Source organism: Chrysochloris asiatica, unplaced genomic scaffold (assembly GCF_000296735.1).
Source record: "Chrysochloris asiatica unplaced genomic scaffold, ChrAsi1.0 scaffold00033, whole genome shotgun sequence".
NCBI lineage: Eukaryota > Metazoa > Chordata > Mammalia > Afrosoricida > Chrysochloridae > Chrysochloris > Chrysochloris asiatica.
This window is the reverse complement of record NW_006408551.1, coordinates 11,856,323-11,868,689: the sequence shown is the minus strand read 5'-3', so window position 1 is coordinate 11,868,689 and position 12,367 is coordinate 11,856,323. Positions and strand designations below refer to the sequence as shown.

At 35.8% G+C, this 12,367-nt stretch overlaps 1 protein-coding gene across 1 annotated transcript in view; it reads right to left on the bottom strand.

The window, feature by feature from the left end:
* The window catches only part of MON2 (MON2 homolog (S. cerevisiae)), a 179,294-nt gene that overhangs the window by 28,089 nt on the left and 138,838 nt on the right, over nt 1–12,367 (bottom strand). Inside the window, exons 29-31 of the mRNA XM_006859606.1 lie at nt 8,175–8,318; nt 7,540–7,557; nt 7,089–7,217 (exon numbers count right to left, since the gene is read on the bottom strand). Of these exons, the coding sequence (XP_006859668.1) occupies nt 7,089–7,217; nt 7,540–7,557; nt 8,175–8,318 (291 nt within the window). The remainder of the gene's footprint in view (nt 1–7,088; nt 7,218–7,539; nt 7,558–8,174; nt 8,319–12,367) is intronic.

Sequence of the window (12,367 nt, the reverse complement as noted above, 5' to 3'; positions counted from 1 at the left end):
CCATTTTGATCTTTTCCTTCTTTCTTGTCTTATCAATGACTTTTTGCTTTCTTCATGTATGATGTTCTTGATGTCATCCTACAACTCTTCTGGTCTTCGGTCTTTAGTGTTTAATGTATCAAATCTGTTCTTGAGATCATCTCTAAATTCAGGTGGGATATATTCAAGGTCATATTTTGGCTCTTATGGACTTGTTTTAATTTTCTTCAGCTTCAGTTTGAATTTGCATATGAGTAATTGATGGTCTGTTCTCCACAGTCTGCCCCTGGCCTTGTTTTTCACTGATGATATGGAGCTTTTCCATCGTCTCTTTCTGCAGATGTAGTCAATTTGATTTCTATGTATTCCATCTGGTGAGGTCCCTGTGTATAGTCGTCTCTTATGCTATCTAAAGAAGGTATTTGAAATGAACAAATCACTGGTTTTGCAGAATTCTATCATGCGCTCTCCAGCATCATTTCTATCACCAAGGCCATATTTTCCAATTACTGATCAATCCTTCCTCTTTGCTCCCAACTCTTGCATTTCAATCACCAGTAATGATCATATACATCTTGATTGCATTATAAAATTCTTCTATTTCCATCCTCACTGACTTTAGTGGTTGGTGTGTAAATTTGAACAACAGTGGTATTAACTGGGCTTCCCTGTAGGTGCATGGATATTATCCTATCACAGACAGAGTTGTACCTCATGACTGATCTGGATATGTTCTTTTTGACAATGAAAGCAACACCATTCCTCTTCAATTTGTCATTTCCGGCATAGTAAACCATGTGGTTGTCAGATTCAAAACGGCCAATAATATCAGTCCATTTCAGCTCACTAATGCCTAAGATATCGATGTTTATGCATTTCATTTCATTTTTGACAAATTCCTGTTTTCCCAGATTCATACTTTGTATATTCCATGTTCCAATTTTCAATGGATGTTTATGGCTGTTTCTCTTCAGTTTGAATTGTGCCCCATCAGAAATGAAGGTCCTGCAGGCTTTTCTCCCACAGACTTTATTCCATTCGGATCCTCAAAGTCAACTCTACTTTGAGGAGGCAGCTCTTCCCCAGTCGCATTTTGAGTGCCTTCCAACCTGAGGGGCTCATTTTCTGGCACTATATCTGACAGGTTTCTCTGCTTTTCATAAGGTTTTCATTGAGTAAATATTCTCTGCTATTCATAAGGTTTACATTGACTAAATGATAAGCACCATTAAATGCTTTATATCTCATTTGGTTCTCTTAACAGTTGAGAAATCTAAGATAAACTGTCATTATCCTTATTTTATAGATGATAAATACTCTGAAAGTCTAGTTGCCCAAAATCCTACAATAGAACTGATAGCAGTAAACTATTATTCTTCTTTCTATTAATACCGGGGCATCAGCTCAGACTCATAATGACCTTATACACAACTGAACTAAACACTGCCTGGTCCTGCCACAGCTGCACAATTGTTGTTATGTTTGAGGCCACTGCTGCTGCTGCCACTGTGCTAATCCATTTCCTCTTTTTCACTGAGCCTTCACTCTACCAAACATGATATACTTCTCCAGGAACTGGTTCTTCCTGATAACATGCCCGAAGTATGAGAGATGAAGTCGGGACATCTTGGCTTCTGGGAGCATTGTGGCTGCACTTCCTTCAAGACAGATGTTTGTTCTGGCAGTCCATGGTACTTTCAATATTCGTCTCCAATACCATAATTCAAATGCACTGATTCTTCTACAGTCTTCCCTTATTTATTGTCTAACTTTTACATGTATGTGAAGTGACTGAAAATACCATGACTTTTGTCAGGCACAACTTGGCCCTCAAACTGTTATCTTTGCTCTTGAATACAGCAGATTTGCCTCATGCAATGCATTTGATTTCTTGACTGAGGCTTCCATGAGTGTTGATTGTGGATCCAAGCAAAATGAAATCTTTGACAATTTCAATCTTTTCTCCATTTATCATGATGTTATATGTTGGTACAGTTCTGAGGATTTTTCTTTTCTTTATATTGAGGTGCATTCTATACTGAAAGCTATGGTCTTTGATCTTCATTAGTAAAGTACTTAAAGTGTTCTTCACTTCTAGCAAGCAAGGTTGTATCATCTGCATATCTCAAGTAATTAATGAGTCTTCCTCCAATCCTGATGTCACACTCTTCTTTATATAATCGACCTTCAGAATACTGCTCAGCATACAGACTGAATAAGTATGGTGAAAGAATACAACCCTGACACATACCTCTCCACATCAGCACAATTAAGTGTTCTAGAATACCCATACTTCGCAGTTTTATCCATTGTTTGTTATGACCCACACAGTCAAAAGCCTTTGCATAGTCAATAAAGCACAAATAAATATCTTTCTGGTATTTTCTGCTTTCACCGAGATCCACCTGACATCAGCAATGATATTCCTCATTCAATGTCCTCTTCAGAATCCAGTTTGAATTTCTGGAAGCTCCCTGCTGAAGTACTGTTGCAACCATGCTCAAATTATCTTCAGCAAATTTTACTTGCATGTATTATGTATATTGTTTGATGACTCCCAAGTTCTGTTAAGTCACCTTTCTTAGGAATGAGCACAAATATGGATTTCTTCCAATCAGTTGGCCAGGAAGCTATCTTCCAAACTTCATGGCATACCTGAGTGAGTGCTGCATCAGCTTGATGAAAGATTTCAATTTATATTCTGTAAATTACTGGAGTCTTGTTTTTTGCCTATGCCTTCAATGCAACTTGGACTTCTTGCTTCAGTACCACCAGTTCTTGATCATATTCTACCTCTTGAAATGGTTGAACATCAACTATTTCTTTTGGTATAGTGACTCTGTTAACATTGTCCATCTTCTTTTGATGCTTGTTGTATCATTCAATTATTTTGCCCATAGAATCCTTCAGTATTGCAACTTGAAGCTTGAATATTTTCCTCAGTTCTTCTAGCTTGAGAAATGCTGAGTGAGTTCCTCCTCCCTTTTGGTTTTCTAACTCCAGGTCTTCGTACATTTCATTATAATACTTGATTTTGTCTTCTCAACCTGCCATTTGAAATTTTCAGCTTAGCTTTTTTACTTCATTTCTTAAATTCACTTTATCATATTTTTACTAGAGGCCAAATTTCAAAGTCTCTTCTGATATCCTTTTTTTTTCTTTCCTGTCTTTTTAATCAACTTTTGCTTTCTTCCGTTATGATGTTCTTGATATATCCCACAACTCTCCTGGTCTTTGGTCATTAGTGTCTAATGCACCAAATCTGTTCTTGAGATGATCTCTAAATTCAAGTGTTGTATGAACGTGCTTTTCCTTCAGCTTCAGACTGAATTTGCACATGCACAATTGAGCATCTAATCAAGTCTTCCCCTAGCTTTTTTGGTTGATGGTGTTGCGCTTTTCCACGGTCTCTTTTCACAGATGAAGTCAATCTGGTTACTGGTTACTACTGTTCTATCTGGTGAGGTCCATATGTAAAAATTTACCTTTTTTTTTTTTTGGATGTGCTGTTGGATTCTGTTGGCTAGGATTTTGTTGAGAGTTTTGCATTTATGTTCATGAGGGATATTGGTCTATAATTTTCTTTCTTACTGATGTCCTTCCCTGGTTTTGGTATGAGAGTTATGCTTGCTTCATAAAATGTATTAGGAAGTTTTCCATCCTCTTCTATATGCTGGAATAATTTGAGTAGAATTGGTGACAGCTCTTCCCTGAATGTTTGGTAGAACTCACCAGTGAAGCCATCTGGACCTAGACTTCTTTTGGTTGGGAGTTTTGTTGGTGACCTGATCAATTTCTTCTTTTTTTAATGGGTCTGTTCAAATCTTCTACTTCACTCTGTGCAAGTTTAGGTAGCTGGTGTTTTTCTAAAAATGTATCCATCTCTTCTAAGTTTTCAAGTTTGTTGGAGTACAACTCTTCATAGTATTCTGTTATTATCCTTTTTATTTCCTTTGGTTCCGTTGTGACATTGCCCATGTTGTCTCCAATGCGTGTGATTTGTGTCTTCTCCCTCTTTTCTTTTGTTAGGTTTGCCAATGGTCTGCCAATTTTATTAATCCTTTCAAACAACCAGCTTCTTGTCCTGTTGATTGTTTCCATAGTTTTTCTGGTGTCTTTTTTTTAGCTCATTTATTTCTGCTCTAATCTTTATTATTTCTTTTCTTTGCTGACTGTAGGTTCCCTCTGTTGGTCTAATTGTTGGAGATGCTGTGTTAATGTGTTAATTTTGGTTCTTTCTTCTTTTTTGGATGTGTGCATTTATTTCAATAAATTGTCCTCTCAGCACCAGCATCGTGTATAAGTTGTTAAAAAAGGTATTTGTAATGAAGAAGTCATTGGTCTTACAAAATTCTGTCATTTGATCTCCAGCATCATTTTTGACCCTTCCTCTTTGTTTTCAACCTTCACATTCTAATCACCAGTAACTATCTATACATGTTTTTGTTTTTAATGAAAAGCAAACAATTTACTGTGTACTAAGTGAATGTTTAGAGAAGATCATCAGTTTTACACTGAACAAATCACACTTTGTTTCATCTCAATGACTGCCATCTTCTCAATCAACAACAGTTATCCTGCTTCCTCCCAGTGGTCCCTATTTCCATTCAACCCTCTTTCCAATCCCTTCTCAATTTGTCCTTAGGTAAATGTTGCCCTTTTGATCTTGAATGACTGACCATTCCATGTTGTTGTTGTTGTTAAGTACCGTGGAGCCAGTTCTGTCTCAGTGACCCTGCAAAGGGTTTCTGAGGCTGTAAACCTTTACAGGAGCAGAAAGCCTCATCTTTCTTCCATGGAACAGCTGGTAGTTTTGAACTGCCGAACCTGAGGCTAGCAGCCTGATTCGTAACCACTATGTTACAGATACGTACACCTTAATAGGGTTTTTTGCCCCCCCCCATGTACTTGGTGTGACACCACAGGATAAGCACTCAACCTCAAGGCTGGTTTGCACTGCAAGGTCAGCAGTTCAAACCCACCAGCTGCTACTCGGAAATCCTATACATGGTCACTTTGAGTTGGAATCATCTTGACAGCACTTAACGACAACACATACCTATTACTGTTTGGCTGAAAACTGGACCACGAGGGTAAGTTCCATTACAGACCTGAAGGGTATCAATACATCTTGATTGCATATTTGATCAATTTCAGACTAAAGAAGTCAGTAGAATTCTTTAATTTCATCATCACTGGCTTTAGTGCTTGATGTGTAAATTATTCAATAGTGGTATTAACAGGACTTCCTTGCAGGCATATGTATAATATCTTATCACAGACAGCACTGTACTTCAAGTCTGATCTTGATATGCTCTTTTTAATGATGAATGTGATGACTTTTCTCTTGAATATGTTTTTTCTGGTATAGTAAGCCATAGAACTTTCAGATTCAAAATGGTCAATAGCAATTCATTGCACCTTACTAATACCTAGGATATCGATCTTTATGCATTCCATTTCATTTTTGACAACATGAATTTTCTTAAGACTCATACTCCATACCGTCCATGCTCCAATTATTAATGTATGTCTGTAGCTGTTTCTCATCATTTTAAGTCATGCCTGATCGGAAAATGAAGGTTCTGAAGCTTTACTCCATTCATGTCATCATGGTCAATTCTACTTTGAGGATGCAGCATTTCCCTAGTTGTATTTTCTGTGCTTTCCAACCTGAGGAGTTCATTTGCTGGCACTGTATCTGACAATGTTCTGCTGCTGTTTACAAGATTTTCAGCGGCTAAATACTCAGAAGTAGTCAGCCTCTCCTTCCTAGTCTATCTTAGTCTGGACGCTCAGGTGAAAGCTACCCATCATGGGTGACCCTGATGGCATTTAAAATACTGGTGTCCTTGCAGTTCAAATGGCTTTGCAGTCTGGCACATTAACCCACAGCGCCACACTTGTTTGCCTTAAATTCACTGATTAAATTATTTTGTACTCATTTTTAAATCTCTACCATTTACTCAGTACCTGGTAACAGAAGCCACACATACACATATACTTGATAAATGACAGAGCAGAGAGATTGTACTGGGGAGGTGGTAAGGGATAGGAAGAAGTATTAAGGAATTAAGAGAAGGAAGACTTTAAAAAAGGTAATAGCAGTACTTTTCTCCAGGGAAAATAAAGAATTAGAAAGGACTTAGTATTTGGAGATTTAGTCTTCTATAACTTTGAGAAAACAGTTTTTACGTACAGTTTAGGAGTGAGCGGTGACTATAGAAAACCAGTTTTTAAAAAGGGTTTGGAAGTAAAAGAAAGTTGAAAAATGTTGTCAATTTGAGTAGGTAGTACAGCTGAAAGTTCTTGTAGTATATAAGCATTAATCATCTTTTCAGGCTAAAGAATAGAACTCTGAAAGGAAGATAAAAGAATCACCAATGAAGAAAAGTAGTAATAAGGGAAGGATGGACGCAGAGAGAAGTATTATCCATGCAGTGCTGCGTGTAATGTGGTGGACTACTAACTGCAAAGTTGGTGATTCAAATCCACCAGCTACTCTTGTAGGAGAACGATGAGGCTGTCTGCTCCGGATTTAGTCTTGGATATTATGAGTCAAAATTTCTTAATGCCAGTTTGTTTGGTTTGGGTTTTGTTTAGAAAAGTAGAAAGATTAACAATGTACTAGGGGAGAAACAAAGTTTAGTTGTCCTTTAAGATAAAGAAAAAAACATGAAATAAATCTTGGGAGACTAGGACACAGTCAAAAAGATATGATTTTTTTGAGGAAGTAGCTTAAAAAAAGACAGAATGCATGATAGTTAAACTGATGAGTTGTACTGTAAATTTCTCGCTGAGTGGTCTAAACCTCAAAGTTTGAGAAATACTGTCCTTTAAGAAACAGGCTCATCAGTGTATCATGAAGCAAAATTCAAGAATTAGAACAATTATAATGTACACTTATTTACAAATATTTTTTCATTAATAAAATCGTCATTACTTTAGAAAAATGGTTTCATGAATAAAATTCATGAATGTTCTAGAAGTCACTAAAAATAGTATTAATTTTATCATCAATTTATTCAAATATACTGACATATTAACTAAAGAGTAACTTCAATAATACTGACATCAGCAAAGGAAAGTGTAGAAACAGAAAAAGATACCTTAATAATGTTCTGGAGTACTTTCTCATTCACCACTGCTTTGTGACAGGCTGTTTTTTGATATAAATCCACAACTACTTCTAAAGACCTTTCAGCAAACGGTACATAATTCAAGGCTACCCACTCCGCCTAGAAAGTAATATTTTCACATGGAATTTAAAAAAAAAAAAAAAAAAAGATGAGGATTAATCATATTGCTTTCAAAAAGAAAACTGTGTCTAGTGTTTTCAAAGAGAAAACTTTTTTGATTTAAAATTCAGGCCTTGGTTTTAGGTCAGAGTATATCACATGCAAAGTTTTCAGAGAGATATGTATTTCATGAAAGCAATTTTCAGCCAGGCAAATATTAACACTATTCAAATATGCACACAGAAAATTCCATCAAGAACTGGGAAAGATGAATCTTATTTGTTGCCAATAGGTTAGGACAATTTTAGGAAATTAAACTCACCGGTGCAAATAGTTGGATCTATTGTGATTCCATTGTGTTGCAAGACAAATAGAATGAGAAAAGTTAATACATATTAAAACTACTTTTTGGACCATGTAAAATTAAAATTCTTATGTTGAGTGAACAAATCAGCATGTGCATGCATTCAGAAATGTACTTTTTCCTTACGTCAAAACAAAGTTAAAATTTGTCAACTATGGCCAGTAAATTTTTTAATGTAAAATCCAACTAAATTATCACACCAGTAGTAGACAACTTTTTCTTGAATATATAATGAATTTTTCACCTTGCATTACAGGCATCTATTTTAGATAAGATTACACTTGAAGATTTAGGAGCCTTTAGAGGCAATAAAGAAAGGGACAGAGGGAGTTTAATTTTTCAAGAAAGATTTGTTTTGGAGTAACATAAAAGGTCAAACTTACTAGAGAACACTTAAAAAGAGGAAAGTCATAGACAAAAACAGAAAACAAACACAAAAATGGTTTCTCAAATAATTTTTCTGTTCAGCTTAAATTGTTAAGAGACATATGAAAGTTTGTTTGTGAATGATAACTGTCATTTTCCAAGCTCTTCAAAGCCCATCTTAAGTGGAACGGACTACATTTACATGCCATGAGTAAATAATAATTTACCTGATTATATTTTGCATTTGCAATGTGCTTTGTTTCCAGTTGTCCATACTGTGGAGGTTTACAGGAAAATTCCACAAATGCCAGTAACTGGTCAAATATAGCTGGATACATTATCTGCATGTTTTCTGGTCCTACACAGATGGCCTGTAAAAACGAAATACATAATCTGAACTCCATGAATCCTTTTCTGTATATTTTGTTTATCTACAAAACCTTAAAAACAGTCCTATTTATCATTAAAGACATTTAAATTATTATCAGATAAAATGTGTTAATCAACCACAAAATTTCTTTTAATAGCAAAATGTGATTTATTGCTTAAGTGTTGAAAATATACAGGTACTTAAAGAGAAGTCCCAAGAAATCCTGAGGTTCTACAGTCTGATTGTTCATTAATATAGCCATCAGACCTCTAAAACAGTTTCAATGACCCAGAAGATACTGGCTTCTATCGAAGTAATACTAGTTCTCTGAAATGACAGTGAACTTTTGCCACCATGACCGGTCCACTGACTTCTAACAAATAATCATATATGTTGTCAGTGATTATTTTTTCTTTGTGGCAAAAATACTTAGGAGTATTATGTAAGGAGTGTCTAAAATATAATTATACTTTACAAAACAGAAACATGATCACTTTATGCTTGAAAAAAAAAAGTACTCTCAAATACTAAATAAAAATTTAAAGCATTTTAAGTTTTAAATCTGTGTACTTTATGTTTTTATGATATTCATGACTTTTTAACTTGTTGTTATATGCCATCAAGTCGGGTCTGACTCACAGCAACCCTGTGTAGAGTTTTCAAGGAGCAGCTGGTGAGCATGAACCACCGACCTTATGGTTCAAACCTACCTTGCAGTCCAATGCACTATCCCACAGCACCATATCAGGACTCCTTTAAATTGTGTTATTGTGAAATGCTGTTGAGTCGCTTCTGACTCATAGTGGCCTGTCTGATAGTGACCCTGTATATGGTTTCCGAGGAGCTTGAACCACTGACCTTGAATTCAAACGGACCTTGCAGTCCAGCGCATTAGCCTGTAGTGCCACACCAGGACTCCTTGTAACTTATCAGGTACCAATAAAAATTTATTTTTTCTCAAAGAAGATACAGCCATTTATTTAGCCATAACTGAATTATCAGATAAAACTGCCGTGACATATAAAGATCTAACTTCGGCTTGGGCGGCACTAAGCAAAATGCTTATATAACTACAATGTAATAACAGCTAACATTTACTAAATGTTTACTTGTACCTAAAGGACTCTGGTGGCACTTTATGATAAGCACTGGATTGCTAACCACAAGTTCAGAAGTTCAAACCCATTAGATGCTTCAAAGATGAGGCTGTCTGTTCCTGTAAAGATTTACAGTTACAAAAACCCCATGAATTAGAATCAACTCAATGTCAGTGAGTTTGGTTTTTGGTTATTTGTACCTGGCACTAAATGCCTTACAAGGTAACATCCCAGTTAATATATAAAAAGTTGTAGATTTATTATTTTCATTCCACAGATGAGGGAGTTGAAGCACACAAATACTTAAAAACTTGCTCTTAGAATGCTTTAGTGTGTTTATTTTCACCATAATTAAAAGCAAACAAACAAAAATCTTGCCCATAAGTACAAGACAGGGTTTCATCGCACAATTCCCAGGGCAACAGTCAGACAATGTAATGGCGTGTCTTCTGGAGTCTGTAACTCTAGGAACCTTAGCACTGGAAGTAGATAGGGTATCTGGCCATCCGACTTAAGCAAGTTTGGTGATAAGACAAAAAGCAGCTTCCTGGCTACAGAACTTAAAGTACAGTAGGTATGGAAAGTCAATAATCAAATTTCTATGTATACCAAACTATACTGGCAAAAAGAAAATGTCAATTTACACACATAACTAAGTCAATTTGTTGGGATCTTGTGATTTGAGAACCAAGGGAAGAGTATAAATGTGAAGTCTTAAGCAGTGTAAAGGTACTAAAAATAAGGCAGAAGACCCTATTTAGATAGGAAACATAGAAATATATTTTTCTTTTATGAAGGAAAATAGATTGTAATCAATAAAATGTTCTGCCTGCTAGTTTATCAGTTTAAGGATAAAGACCCAAAATATATAAACTTTGCTTGTGTAAACATTTTCTGATACCCGCAGAGGAAAACATAAACTTACTCATATTGCTAATAAAAAATTAATTTTTCTGCAAAGAAATGTATTATTAAATATATATACCATGTAGCTGAATCATAGTCAAAATGTGTGAAACATTATTTAGATAATCACATGAGCAATAAAACAAGTGCTAGAGTAAAAAATAATCATGCAAAATAATATCAATTGATATAAATGAATAATTAAAGCTTCCCAAGTTTCAGACTACAGGTATATATTGTTTTCAAAGCTATAAAAAGTTTGGAATAAATTCCTGATAGTTGGGATTGACAATTCCACTTATCTTCTTGCTTAAGCAGAGCTTAAAAAAAAATGAGATCACATGGCTGTGTGATCAGAGGGAGGTTATTGTGTTTTCTTTGCTTATTATAAGGATATAAAAGTTTGAATCAAGTATCTGACAGAGTTCTAGATTATGGGCATCCCATAAAAATAATGATTTTCTTTTCCTTTCTGATGAAAACATTAACTTTTTATTATTCCTTCTGGGGCAATAATAACATGGCTAATTCTGATGAGAAAAGTAATTGTTGAGAGGCTACTCTCCTGCCCCACTAATGACTTTGCTGTTGTTAAGTGCTGTTGAGTTGGTTCCAACCCATAGTGACCCTGTATAGAATTTCCAAGGAGCAGTTGGTGAGCTTGAACCGCTGACCTTGCAGTTCTACTGATTTTGCAGTCCAGTGCATTAACCCATAGCGCCACAACAACCACCACTAAGGATAAAAACAGCTATTTTTTATTTTAATTGTGGAAAACTGATCTGTCTACAACTCAAGTTATCTAAAACGCTGAAAATAAGAACACTAATGAAAAAAAATGACAATACATTCATCTTTAAAATACAAATATCCTACAAGTTATGAATGGAAGTCAGATATTACCAGTTAATAACAGCAGAAACTGGACATATTTCATTACTGACCATGTAACATTTATGACACTCCTATGTTGTTAGGATCATTCTAGGTACTATAGATGCAGAAAGAATAAAAGGGGAGGTGTGTGTAATTCTTGTACTATGAAGTTTTAAGATCTTCATTCTCCTACAAATATACGTAAATTAGTATGTGCTTAGAACACACTTAATGATAGAACAAAGAAGAAGGGGAATGGAAAGGAAGGAAAAGTGGAGAAAGAGGGAGGGAGAGGATAGAAGAAAATAAAGAAAGGAGGGAAGAAAAATGAAGAAAATTCAAGAAGCTAAGAAAGAAAATGGAAAGGAAGGAAAAAAGCAAGCAAAAAGGGAGAATGAAAGAAGTTAGCTTTAGATGAGTGAGACAATGGGGGTTAATCAGGATAACGCATATAGCTGCACTAACGACGCCACTCAGTTTCCCAGGAGCGCCTGACACTGTGATTATTCCTAACAGTGCACTGTCAAGGTGCTGACGATCCACTTGTATGTGCTTCATATATAACAATCAAGGCAATCGAAAACTTATTCTAATATATATACAGCAAAATAAATTCTGGAGAATTATGTGCATTAAAGTTTAGATATGTTGTTGCAAGGCAACCCTGTATAAGGTTTCTAAGGCTGTATATCTTTGCAGGAGCAGAAAAGCCTCATATCGTTCTCTTGAGGAAAGGTTAGTGGGCTTGAACTGGCAATCTTGTGGTTCTCAGTCCAGTGCTTATTGTAAACAGCCATAAAATTACATCCCTTTGGAATTGCCACCATCAGGTACAAATTCATCTGAATATCCCCTACAGTTCTAGTACTTGGGGATGAGTGATTTGAAGATGGTTGTTTCTTTTGAAAGTTTTTTCCTCTCATAATATTTCTTGATTTATAGCAGTAAACAGTTGTTAAAATTAGATCTAGGCCATCTTTGGAGCGAGCCTGCCTGAGGGAGCCAGCATTCACCGAAGACCCACCTGAAAGAGGGATGTCATCTGCATTTCCATTGAGGTCCCCCCGGCAAGAGCACCAACGAGCCAGCCACAGCAGAGAAGACTTTAAGAACTGTTTAACCCTTAGGGAACTGCTTAAACCCCAGAGACATTCTGCTGCTTTGCTTGTCG